This window comes from Vigna radiata, unplaced genomic scaffold (assembly GCF_000741045.1).
Source record: "Vigna radiata var. radiata cultivar VC1973A unplaced genomic scaffold, Vradiata_ver6 scaffold_147, whole genome shotgun sequence".
Lineage (NCBI taxonomy): Eukaryota > Viridiplantae > Streptophyta > Magnoliopsida > Fabales > Fabaceae > Vigna > Vigna radiata.
In genome coordinates this window covers 675,326-689,283 of record NW_014541973.1, presented here as the reverse complement: position 1 = coordinate 689,283, position 13,958 = coordinate 675,326, and the positions used below count along the sequence as shown (strand labels likewise).

General features: G+C 35.7%; 1 protein-coding gene across 6 annotated transcripts in view; it reads right to left on the bottom strand.

The window, feature by feature from the left end:
* Window positions 1–6,177: 6,177 nt before the first annotated feature.
* Window positions 6,178–13,958, bottom strand: part of LOC106778674 (serine carboxypeptidase-like 18) — a 48,808-nt gene continuing 41,027 nt past the window's right edge. For 2 of the 6 annotated variants that reach the window (XM_022776287.1, XM_022776289.1), the window contains 2 exons: window positions 6,549–6,606; window positions 6,178–6,410 (listed from right to left, as the gene is read on the bottom strand). In XM_022776287.1, the coding sequence (XP_022632008.1) occupies window positions 6,327–6,410; window positions 6,549–6,606 (142 nt within the window). In that variant the 3' untranslated portion in view covers window positions 6,178–6,326. The remainder of the gene's footprint in view (window positions 6,411–6,548; window positions 6,607–13,958) is intronic. The other 4 variants (XM_022776286.1, XM_022776288.1, XM_014666661.2 and 1 more) reach the window with 3 other exon arrangements.

Here is a 13,958-nt window from a genome sequence, read left to right as displayed (position 1 = left end):
ATATATATATATATATATATATATATATATATATATATATATATATATAAAATTAAATAAAACCCCTCATTTCCTTTTTCCAAACTTTTTTCACTCTTCATTTAATACACCAACCTTCCATAAAGAGAACTTCTCTTTCTTCTTCTTTACGCAACTTCCTAATAAAAATCACTCATTGCCTTTTAACTCCTGGATCCCGATAAGGTTAACAACCTAATTTTGACAATTTTTGTCAACATCACGTGTCAACATTGGCCTGTTTAGAATTAAATATTTTTGTTAAAAAGTGACGTGAAAAAGGGTTTAGGATTAAAATTTGAATGGTTACAAAAAAAAAATACCTTTATTAATTTAGCACTTTCTCCCTTTTTTTTTAATTCACTCTATTTTTTTCTTATTCTCTTTCCATTTTCTCATTTCTTCCATTTTCGTCCATCATTATCTCTGCACATTCTCTTCACTTTCTCTCCACTTTCTCTCCAACTTCTTCCCCAACATATGTGGTTTGCGTGTTGTTTGTCTCCGACGAAGTAAAATATGTCCTTTGTGTTTAAGTTGTCATCTTTTTGGTTTCATTTCGTTGATTGTATTGTGTGTAATGCAATTTTCCGCTAACATTGGTGGTATGAGCAAAGTATATGGGTTATTCCCTTTCTATATTTACTTTTTCACTTTGTCCTTTCATTTTTGTTGTTGATGATTATGTTTTTGCCCTTTCCTTTGTTATTCAAATTTTTTGGGGCATGTTGTTGTAACGTTGCTAAGACTCCGACAAGTATGTCGTATCAAGTAATATAAATGGTAAGACCAAGTATCGTTTTCCCTGGAGACTCATTGACATAGACAGTCATGTGATTTGTTGATTATTTAAGACTTGAGAAACGAAAATCAGTGTTTATAATGCAAAACAAAAAATAAACATGAATGCAGTTGTTGATCAATTGACCAAAAGAATACGCAAGTGAATGGTATACGAATGAGTTATGTTGTTGGGGTTTTCGACTTTATCCTATCCACTCTCATGTATTTACGAATTCAACTCCTTCATTAATGTCAATGCCACTTTCTAATTTATCCTAAATCCGATGTCTCAGTGAAGAGAGCCTACTCCTAATTACTAGTTTACAATGTCTTGTCTCCCTAGCAATTAATCATGAATTACATTCGCACAGAAGCTTAAAGACAATCGACCATCCTACTCCTAATTTTTTTTTACCCCTGAGGTTCGCCCAAGCACTCTGTACCAAACCCATAACCTCTCTTTCACTTTCAAACATTCTTTCAAAGATTTCCCAACACTTCTCCTACCATCCTCTCTCTTGAAAACCCAATTTTTATCAATTTTTCCATCCAAGTTTGGGATTTTGTGAGAGCACAACTATTTGGGGTTGATTCCTCCACATTCCTTGGAAGAACTTTTGTGTTCTACTAACATTTAATGAGATTTCTTGTGGTTTTTTGAATTGTACTTCATGCAGGCAGGGCCTCCTCATCAGAAAAGAGGATTAAGACTATGGGAAACAAGAGGAAGGAATCAAAGTTGGAGCAGCTGAAGCTCCAGCTATGGAGGAAGGAAATGAGATAACATTTACTGATGGATGCTATCTGCACTAGAACAAGATTTTCTATCTTTTGTTTTTGTATTTATTTGTTTCTGTTTAGTAGTCTAGGATAGATGTACTTGGTTGGACACTATATCTGATGCAGTGGTTTGATATTGATATTTTTGCATGATGGGTATTGCTTGATGATGCTTTGATATTGATGATGTTGAGATTGCACAATATGTTGATATACAGGTGGTGGTTCACAAGCTGTGTGAACAGATGCATTGTGATTTTGTGATTGTGATTATGAGGCTAAGTAGGGTATTTGATTGAATGATTGGAATAAGCTTGTGTGAGGTTTTTGAGCTCCAGAGTTCTTATTGATATATTTTCTATCTACTACAAGCATGAATGATTTTGCCTGAGTTTTTGTGATTGATTGAATTGCATGTATGTGTCATATGATCAAGGCCATTTTTTGTAAGCCCTTTTCTAAGCCAAAAATCTCGTCCCACATGAAAAAGAACCTCTTATGTTCTACCCTTTTTGAACCTAAGCCTTAAACAGAATGAGAACCCTTGCTTTGAAAATATTTGCCTTGAGTTAGGTTGAGAAATATTTTTGTGGTATTGTTAAAGGTTCAAGTTTGGGGTTGTTGGGAGAATTGAAAAAGAAAAGAAAAGTTAGGCATTGAGCTTATAAGTTGAAAAGAAAATGCATGAGAAAAGATAAAAAAGATAGAAAAAGCAAAGCATGAAAAGAAAAGCTCAATGTGAAGAAAAGGGAAAGTTGGGAATGAGTGAGATTGGTAAAAAAAGAGTTCGTGGTTGAACTATGAATGTATAGATAAATCTCTTAACTCAAGGGTTTTGTGATCTAGAAAAACCAATTTTCCTTGTTAGTCCAACCACATTATAAGCCTTGAAGTCCTTGTGATGACATGTGTATGTGATGATGTTTGATTATGGAAAACGAAAGGCAATTTTGTTCTATGTGACATGTGGATAGTAAAGGGAAGGAGTGACCTCTAAAACACCTTTGAGTAAAAAACTTGAGTGTTTGAGTGAAACACTTTATCTAGTGAGGATTCATTCCATGAATTCATGATTATATCTATGCTTAGCTAATTGATCATTCATGAGAATAACATCTATTGGAAGATTATGTGATTGTGTGAACACCATGATGAGTAAATTGAATCAAACCATGTGCACATCTTGACTAAATTCTATTGATGAGTTGATTTGAGTGATTACCTATCCTGAAAGAAAGAGCTTTTGAATGTGATTGAACCATTGTGATGATTTGTGGAAGACTAAGTTTCATCTTGTTTGTTTGAGGACAAGCAAAGTTTCAAGTTTGGGGTTGTGATAACGGTTGAAAAACCGTTATTTTTATGCTTAATTTTGATATCAAATGCACCCTTGTTGACTTAGAAACTTGCTTGGAATCATGATTTTTCTTTAGTTTTGTGAATAAAAGAGTTGAGGACATGTTTTATGATTTTATCATTAAATTTCCTTGATTTTGTAGGTTTTTGGAATGAATTGAAAGAAAGGTTGAAGTATCAAATGGTTATAGTGCAGAAAAGTCAAATAGAATGCAGAAAAGTCAACCAATCAACCAGAAAAGTCAACTAGTTGACTAGAATGTTGACCAGAGCGCTGAGTGGCAGTTTTGGGCGCTGAGTGCCAGCGAGGCAAACCGCTGAGTGCCGTTTTTGAGCGCTGAGCGTTGGGGACGTGGGCTTGGACCTGTTTTCTGTTATTTTTATGATCTGTTTGGGCTTAAACTTGTTTTCTGTTGTTTTTATGCCCTATTTAAAGGCTAGAACGTCTTAGGATTTGTATCTTTTGATGGATTAAGCACAAAAACACACTTTTCACCCCTTTGGAGGTAGATTTGGAGATGGTGACAACTCTCCTTTCCTCCTTTTAGGGTTTCTATCTCTGTCATTCCGTTGTTCACCTAGTTATTTGTTGTTGGGAAAAGATGTAACCTCTAAACTCTCTTATATTGAAATCCTTATTTTATTCATATGCTTATATTATCAATTGTTGGGTTTCTTATCTATGCTTAATGCTTCTATCGTTTAACTCATTCGGTAAGAAGACATTTGCCTTTATCGATACGGGAACGTACGGGGAAGTCATGAAGTGATAGGAGATTCCTTGATTAAGCAATACTGCCTAGAGATAGGGGTAGGACAATCAATTGTATTTTGCTTCTATCCTTTAATGCATTATTAATTACTCAGGGAGACTAGAGATAATAAATTAGTAATTAATAGTAGGCTCTTTTCGCCAAGAATTGGGTTTAGAGTAAATCAGAAAGTTTGCATGGCAATTGATAATAAAGCGAATTTAATAAGAAAAGTAGATATATGAGAGTGATTGGGTGAAATCTGAACCCTAGCAACAAATCCATCTCATATTATCAACATCATCCATCCACTTTTGTGTTTAACCTCAATTGATCAAATTGCATTCATGTTTACTTTTCCGTACTTTATATTCAAAAACCCCAAAATATTGTTCTTATAGTCTTGATTGCTTAAGCAAAAGCACCACAGTTTAGTGCCATGAGTCTCTTGGAAAACGATACTTGGACTTACCATTTTATTATTACTTCATATGATCTAGTACACTTGCTAAGAGTGTTAACACCATGGACTCATACGATTGATATGTTATGTAGATTTAACACCATGCTAACTTGTTACAATGTAAAATCATTATTTTTACTTTTAATAAGCAAAAGAAATAGATAAAAATAAATCACAACAAAAATTAAAAGAACAAACAAATTTATTCATCTAACCTCAAAATCCAATTAAGACATTACAACAAAGGCTTAACACTCCATGAAATGTAAAAATAACATAAAAATAGAATAAGAGAGAGTAAAGAATGTGAAAGATGATGGAGAGGACGAAATTAGGTCCCCAAACGGTTCCAAAGCTTCCCTAATGTGTTTTCCTAAGTCTCTTTATATAGAAATTGGACGAGGCTCTATTTTGGGTTTTTTTGTTGTTGTAATATTGTTTGTGATAATGTAATCTTCTCCATTTATTTTCTAAGTAATCCAATATCTTCAAGATATATTTTATTGTTATGGAGATTTAAATAATCCAATATCTTCAAAAAGATTTGATAAATAATATATTTTGATATTACTGATATAGTTAAATAAGGTAATTATTTAAAATATATCAAATAAAATATATAAAGATATATTTATCTGAATTATCTTTTATTATAAACATTTATCAATTATCAAAGTCTTTTTGTAGAAAAAAATAACAGAGAAAACCACAAGGTCCAATTTTTTGTTACCCTTTTCTTCTTACCTTAACCAAATTTCTTCATGTTTTCATGTTTCTCTTGCATTCTTCATGGAATGTTTGACTTGACTTCTTTTGGTTTTGATTATTTTATATTCCTGGATTTATCTTTAATGTGTGATGAAATTTTAACCAATTTATTTTCACGTTTTCACGAGCTCAATTTAGCTACAACTATACTAACACATCTCAAAATATTCAAAGAATATTTATGCAACTTAAAAGTTACTTATATAAACTCAATTATAACAAATCATGATTAAAATATTTTTTCAAAAATCAAAATCAAACTAAGAAAGCAATTGCACAATTTTTAGGATTTCAGTTTCTTCTTTTCTCTTTAATTTTGCTTTTTATATTGAATAATAGAGAACTAAATATCCAAAGATCAATTCACATAATCAATATCAAATCATACAAATTCAGTTATGGTACCAATTGCTCTTTGTAATGACTTTGTTCTTCTCTTCTTTAATTTTAATTTTGCTGTGATATCAATTTAAGTTCATGAAATTATAATTTAAATTAGGAATTGATTGAATCTTAATTTGATAAATAAATAGAAATTCAATTGAATGATATTGAGATTTAATTCATATATTCAATTTAATGGATTGGTAGAATTGGTTAATTATTCACAATGATCTATTTTCTATCTGATGATTTCGTTTTTAATCTCTTAATTTGTTTTTCAATTATCATTTTTAAATATTTAAGCTCCTAATTTTAATTTGTACAGAAAAAATATTAAAGATATGTGTCCTCTAATAAACGTACTAAGCTATGTAATTACTTAGTTTTGAGAAAAGATAACATTTTCCTCCTCTATATCTTATATAGATTACTTTAAGTCATTTTCTTGTTTAACTCATTTTCAGACTAATTAGACTTATTTATTGAAATTTTAATTGAAAGTTGTACTATATTAAAAAAAATGTATTTTAAACTTTAGTTTGAGACAAAACCAAATGAGTTTAAAAAAAAAAATTCAAAATTTACATTTAATATTGCATGGTCCAACATAAATTTAAACTTAAACCACTTATTTATGTCTAATGCGTTAGTATCCGACATAAATGAAAAGTTTTTATGTCAACATTTATTTCTTATATAATTTTATGTCACTCACCTATTTTTAAATATTACATATATAAAATAGAAAAAAAAATTCTGACGTTAAAAACTTCATAATGTCTGACCATATAAAAATACATAATAGAAAGAATATTGTAAGGATAGAGAGAAAAAAAAAATCATCTAATATAATATTTTTGTCAAATTATTGATATGATATACTTTTGAAAGAACTAAGGTGTTAATGCTATATAACCGTTTCTCAACCTAATAAATTATAAATAGATAAAATTATGATTTCAGAGATACTGAGAAAAAAAAAAAACTGGGTTCATAGAAATCCATCAAGTTGAAGCATAATCTTAGATAAGAGAAAATGAAAACCATCTATTGATCAAATTATAAACTTCCTTGGGTTTAAATGTTTGAGCCACATGTCCAGCACCCTGCATTAGATTGGAATAACAATGCACATCATCAAAATTCTGAAGAGAAATTTCTAATTAATTAATATATATTACCAAAACATGATAACTAATTAATTGAAATAATTAATAAATCCTAAAACTTAGGCTTGTACTTGCCTTCACGATTACATATGTAAAGAAGTGATCTTCTTTCATTTTATAGAGTTCTGTGTACCTGTGAATATTTAAAGGAACATGGCAAATATATAGTTTCTCATTTAAAAAAAATGTACAGAATGATAGCCAAATGTACCCAATTAATTATTAGAGAAATTAAAAATAAAAATAAAATTGTAATAATATTTATATTAATTATTTTTGTTTTGCGCGTATAATCAATGTAGCATTGATGTTTTATATTGCTTAAACTTATTAAGAGATACTAGCATGAATGTATATGCGTTTCCATATGTAATTTTATATGTTGTTCGACAAGAAACACAATGTAAGCTAAATCTATTTTTTGATGTTTGTTTTTTATGATGACAATACATAGTTAATAAAAACATATGTATTGAGTTATATATGTTTATGCTTACTATGAAATTTGTACATGCATATTGTGATTGTCACATTTGATATATTGTATTGACTGATGTATACTATTGTGTTTATAAAGTAATCATATCTGTGTATGCACAATAATTGTTTTGGAAATGGAAAAACCATGCACAAAAAGCATATTTATGACTTAATTAATTATAATTTTGTGATAATTAATTAAGGTCATCAGACAGTTTGAGTTTTAAATTGTGACAAAACAACAAGTTTTGAATCAATTACGTTAGTTGGTAAATCGATTAAAACTTGTGTGTTTGCACATATATTTTTTCAAATGTGCTGTGATGAATTCTGAGAAGAAAAGTTTTCAAAATTATGCTAAGTGTTAAAGCTTAATCGATTACATGAATTATGTATTCAATTAAGTCTGTTAAAGATTTGAAAATTGTTTCATACTTGTCATAATTGTTTCAACGATTATATTTTTAGATGTGTTGACTAAGCATTTAATGAAAATTGATTACATTAATTGAACATTCAATTAAATGTTTTGGCTGTTGTTAATTTGTTACAAGTGTTCAATGTAACCTATTAGATTAATAGAATAATAGTTTAAAATGCATCAGATTTGACTAATATTATATATAGACACATTGATTGGATTTTTGTAAGACAATTGAGATTAACATTTTCATATCTGATTCTGATTGAGTTGAAAAGCTTTATAGAGGTGATCAAACGCTCCAAGAAACAAGAAATTGAAGTGGTGCACTAGTCTTGAAGATTTCTTGAGAGACAAGATTGACTGATTTGAAAAGGCTGATCTTTCTGCACAACTGAGGTGCTTGTTGCGTGATTAGGAGAAGATTCATAAACACTGTGTTGTTGTTTCCTTATGCGTGTTTCCACGAAGAAGAACGAGGAGTTTTTGTACTTTGAGAGGGTTCTCAAAGGGGTGACTGCAGGAGAGGATTGTTCTTGCTACAAGTCTTTTGTATTTGGCTATATTAGATTAGTGAGTTAGAAAAGTGATTTACATTTTGACAGTGGGGTCGTTGTAAAGCCCTTGTTGGAAAAACTCAGATTTTTATAGTGCAATTGGTTTTCAATCTCGGGTTGATTGAAAGGAAACTGGATGTAGGTAGCTGAGGCCGAACCAGTATAAAACTCAGAGTTTGAATTTTCTTCTCTCTATCTCTCTACATTAATCGATTACATACTATCTTTATTCGAATACGCATACTATTACATTGCATACATTTTTGCTTGTTGTTCAAGAAAAGTTTAAAGACTCATACTATTTGTGAAAAAGATTTCAAAAGCGAATATTTTTATAAAACATCAATTCACCCCTCTTTGTGTTGAGAAACAAATCTCATATTTTCTAACATGTATAGAATATTAATGATTTTGCAAAACTAAAATAAGGAATTGTATTGTTTTGTTATGTTTAAGTTAAAGAGTTGCGTAAATTTTTCGTGGTTATAAATATTATAGGATTATATTTCTATTTTATTAAATAATAAACTTATTTTAAATCAATAAAAAATAAAATTGTATAATTAAAATTGACATTAAAATCAGTTATAAAATTTGTATCTCGTCATATAACACTATAGAATAAAGATTTTTATATAAATTTTATCTTTGTAAAATTTGTATTCCTTCATATAATGACATAGAATAACCAATGGTTTTTGAATAAATTTTATCTCAATATTTAATTGTATTTTCTATAAATATTAGCACTGGACAGATTTGTTTTCTATATTTTTGTTTGACAACCACGAAAGATATTGAATACATATGACAAGTGTTATGTTTTTGTCTTTTGATAAAAAATACTAAATGTATAATGTAAATAAGAAACAATATAAGTGTATACTTTATAAATGAGTTAAAACATCCCAAATGTTTTAATATAATTCTATAATTATGTACTTATAAAGATTTTTTTTTTTTTACTTTTTCACACTGCATCCAAATTATTTATCATTTTATTTATTTGGTTCTTGTATGGTAGTATATATCTAACGTTCGGTATGCTAAACCGAGCGGCCAAGCTTGCTAATCAAATGGGCCGAATCATCAGGATGGTCCAGCTCTATTGGGTTCGAGGCCCATCATCTCGCAAATACGAATAAATGAACAATATCATATATCACGTACCAAATAATATCTCAGTAGAGATATACCAGGTAAGTTTGTTTATATTTTATTCTGTTTATATGCTATTTTGTTCTGTTAATCTCGTACCAATCCAAAGCCTATAAATAAAGAACTAAAACAAGGTACGCTCACATTCTCTCACACTCAGACTTTCACACCTGACTGAGTATCAACCCTATCTCCATTCTAAGCATCAACTTGCTGAGTATTGAGGGTCTTCCTACACTGACATCTAACTTGATCGTCGGAGTGCCTTTACAGGTACCCCCCATCTCGGGTGAAGATTGGAACTTGGCGGACGGTCTGAAGAACGAACGACGAAGGTATTTGAAGATCTCTTACCAGAAAAGAAGCAGAATCGCGTCATCAAGGTTAGTCCTTTCGGTCTCAGAAATCCTTATCGAAACATTTTGGCGCCCACCGTGGGGCCGAAAGCGAAGACTCCCTATGGTGACCACCAGAAGCATGGACGGTATCGATCACACAGAACTCATAAGACAGCTCCAAGCTCGACTGGAGGAACAGACTCAGATGATCCGCCAACAACAGGAGGCACACTAGAAACTTGTTGAAGAGATGGCCCGACTCAAAGAAAGACGACCGAAGATGACAGAAGACAACACCCGTACTGGCGACGACAATGAGGGCCACAGGGACGGTCACAACGTCGGCCATAACAGCGGCCAGAACGATGGTCGCCACAATGACAGCGATCGCCCTCCACGATCGCCTGAATTACTACCTTTCACTAAAGAGGTTATGCAGGCTACAATGCCCGATCGGCCTCCCCCCAAATTGAAAAATTTGACGGAACAACAGACCCCGAACACCATCTCCGAAATTTTGTCGACTCCATGGCCTTCTTTGGCTTTGTCACCTTTACCCACAGGGATTTTCACGCCCTAGACCCAGAACAGGATGATCCTATGGTCATTACAGCCCGAATAGTACAATATGACGTGAGCAAAGTCCTGATAGACCAGGGAAGTTCGGTCAACATCTTATACTAGACAACATTCCAGAAGATGGAGCTGACTGAGGATGCGATAACAACCTTTCACGAACAGATCGTTGGATTCGCAGGTAAACGTGTTGACACCCGGGGATACCTCGACCTGAGGACCCGATTGGGCACCAGTGACAAAGCCAGAGAAATCTGTGTGCGCTTCCTGCTGGTAGAAGCAAATACTTCATGTAACGCTCTTTTAGGGCGTCCCTGCCTAAACGCTTTCGGCGCAATCGTGTCGACTCCTCATTTGGCGATGAAGTTCCCATCCGAAAGCGGCGTAATATGCACCGTTCGAGCAGATCAGAAAACCGCCCGACAATGTTACACCGCTTCCTTGAAAGCCATCACTTATAAAAAAGAGAAACGGCCTGAAGCTATCCTGGTCGACCTGGACCCCCGGACCAACACAGACGATCGAATTCAACCCCAGGGGGAGATTAAACCGTTCGTCCTGGGGAAGAATGCTGAGCAAACTACTAACATAGGGGTTGATCTCACTCTCGTCCAAGAGAGCAACCTAACCACACTACTGAAGCCCAACAATCAACTCTTTGCATGGAGCGCCTTAGATATGCCAGGGATCCATCCCAGCGTTATCACACACAAGTTATCCATATTTCGAGAGGCTCGACCAATAGCGCAGAAGAAGAGAAGGCTCGGTACCGAAAAAAGGGTGGCTGTACCGAAGGAAGTTGACAAACTGGTCAAGGCTGGCTTCATCCGGGAGATAACGTACACCACTTGGTTGGCGAATGTGGTCATGGTGAAAAAGGCGAACGGTCAGTGGCGAATGTGTGTAGATTTCACTGATCTCAACAAAGCTTGTCCCAAGGACAACTACCCCCTTCCCAGCATTGATCGACTTGTAGATGGCGCCTCTGGACACACAGTCCTCAGCTTTCTAGACGCATATTCCGAATATAACAAGATCCCAATGTATGCTCCAGACCGAGACAACACGACTTTCATAACTGAACAAGCCAATTACTGCTACGAGGTAATGCCGTTTGGCCTGAAAAATGCAGGTGCGACTTACCAGCGACTCATGGATAAAATCTTCCACAATCAAATTGGGCGGTGCATGGAGGTTTATGTGGATGACATGGTGGTACGAAGCTGTTCCCATCAACAACACTTGAAGGATCTAGCAGAAGTCTTTCACCAACTCAAACAGTACGGGTTGCGCCTGAATCCGTCTAAATGCACGTTCGGGGTGTCGACTGGTAAATTTCTAGGTTTTATGTTGACAAATAGAGGAATTGAGGCCAACCCAGATAAATGCCGAGCAATCCTGGAGACGAGAAGTCCAACCAAGTTGAAAGAGGTTCAGTGCTTAGTCGGACACCTCACCGCTCTATCACGGTTTATACCGAAGCTCTCCGACCATATCAAGCCGATACTAAAAAACGTGAAGAAAAATGTCCCTCGACATTGGGACGATCACTGTGAGGCGGCCTTCTCCACCGTAAAGAACATATTGACCAATCCGCCCATCATGAGCCGTCCGACAAAAGGGTTTGACTTACAACTATATCTGTCCGCATCCAGCCATTCGATAAGTGCCGCCCTTATTCAAGAGGCACCGATCTTTAAGCTCATTTATTTTGTTAGCAGAACCTTGCAGGGGGCCGAAGAACGATACTCTCAGGTGGAGAAAGTAGCATTGGCTCTACTAACAGCGGCAAGACGGCTCCGCCCATACTTTCAAAGCCACCAAGTTATTATTCGAACAAACCATCCGGTCGCCAGAATTCTCAGGAAACCAGATCTAGCAGGAAGGATGGTCTCCTGGTCCATCGAATTGTCTGAATTCGGCTTGCGTTTTGAACCACAGGGCTCCATCAAGGGCCAGCACTTAGCAGATTTCGCAGCAGAACTACCCCCGACGGCCGAACCGTCCGTGTGGAATTTGAACGTAGACGGATCCTCAGACAAAAGAGGAGGAGGAGCCGGTATAGTACTGGAGGGACCGAACGGTCTTCTTGTCGAACAAGCAATATCCTTCACATTCCAGCTCAGCAACAATCAGGCAGAATACGAAGCCCTAATCAGCGGATTACTCTTGGCCGCCGAGCTAGACATTGAACACCTAGAATGCCGAATGGATTCTCAATTGGTTGTGGGGCACATTAACAGAACCTTCCAAGTCAAGGACAATCATTTATTACGTTACTATCACAAAGTCAGCGACCTCATTAAAGCGTTCGCCACCTTCAAAATCACCCATGTACCAGGGCGCAAAATTCCCGAGCAGATTTACTTTCCAAACTGACACATGCCCGAGGAAACTCCCAATTCACTTCAGTAATCAAAACCACACTGGAAAAGCCTCTGTTAGAGACATGCTCCACCAGCGTCATTTCGTCCAAGGCTGACTGGCGGCAAGATATAATACAGTTGATGATTAAGCAAGAACAGGGTACACGGATAAGTGCGGCCAATTCCAAACGAATCGCTCGTTTTACATTTATAGGAGATGATCTCTACCGACGTGGGTACACTACTCCTCTGTTGAAGTGTTTGTCTAGCGAAGAAGCCAAGTATGTTATGCAGGAACTACATCATGGCATTTGTGGCTCTCACTCGGGTAAAAGAACGCTTAGAGCCAAGATACTACGAACGGGTTTCTACTGGCCCACAATTGAACAAGATTGCAAAGAGTTCGTTCAAAAGTGCATCTCCTGCCAGTCCCATGGACATGACACTCGGATTCCTCCGTCCGAACTGATGGGCATCATATCTCCATGGCCCTTTGCTCAATGGGGAATGGATTTTGCCGGACCCCTGCCGCTCGCAAAAGGACAGTGCAAATATCTCCTTGTGGCAATCGACTACTTTACCAAGTGGATCGAAGCAGAAGCCCTTGCAACAATCAGCGCCCAAAAAGTACAAAGCTTCATCTGGCACTTGATATGCCGATTCGGCATACCACAGAGAATCATTACTGATAACGGTAGGCAATTCATTGACCGTACACTGGAAGACTTTCTCAAGGGACTTGGCATCAAACATGTTACAAGTTTAGTAGAACACCCCCAAACGAACGGACAAACCGAAACTGCAAACAAAGGCATAATCTCCGAGTTAAAGAAGCGCCTAGGGCAAGCTAAGGGCTTGTGGGTCGAAGAATTTCCTGAAGTAATTTGGGCTTACAGATGCACACCGCACGGATCTACAGGTGAGACCCCATTCAATCTCACATATGGCACTGATGCCATGTTACCAGTCGAAGTGGGGGAACCATCCCTTCGACAGCGCATACAAGATATGACCCTCAACGATGAACAACTTAGGATGAACCTCGACACCCTACCCGAAAGGTGCGAGATTGCCCTGATCAAGAATGAAGCTCAGAAACAACTGATAACCAGGCGCTATATTACCAAAGTTAAGCCCCGTAATTTCACCGAAGGCGACCTTGTTTGGCGCAAACGGGGTGATGCACGAAAAAATAATGCACATGGCAAGCTGTCAAGTGGGAAGGACCTTTCCGAATCAGCGAAGATTTGAAGAACGGAGCATATCGACTAGAATACCTGGACGACAAAGATGTTCCTAACACATGGAACGTCACCCATCTCAAATTCTACTATAGTTAAAGTTTTGTTATATTTTAATTCATTGTCCTTCCAGGAACAATTTTCTCTTTCAGAATTATTTCAATGAAGTATTCCAGTTCCATATCTTGTGTACTATTTGTCAAACACACAAAACGCTAGACCGACTGTGTCTAGATACCTCAAGACCGACCGCGTCTTGACACCTTATGGACCATTACGTCCATCAAAACACTAGATCGACCGTGTCTAGATACCTCAAGACCTACCGTGTCTTGACACCTTATGGAC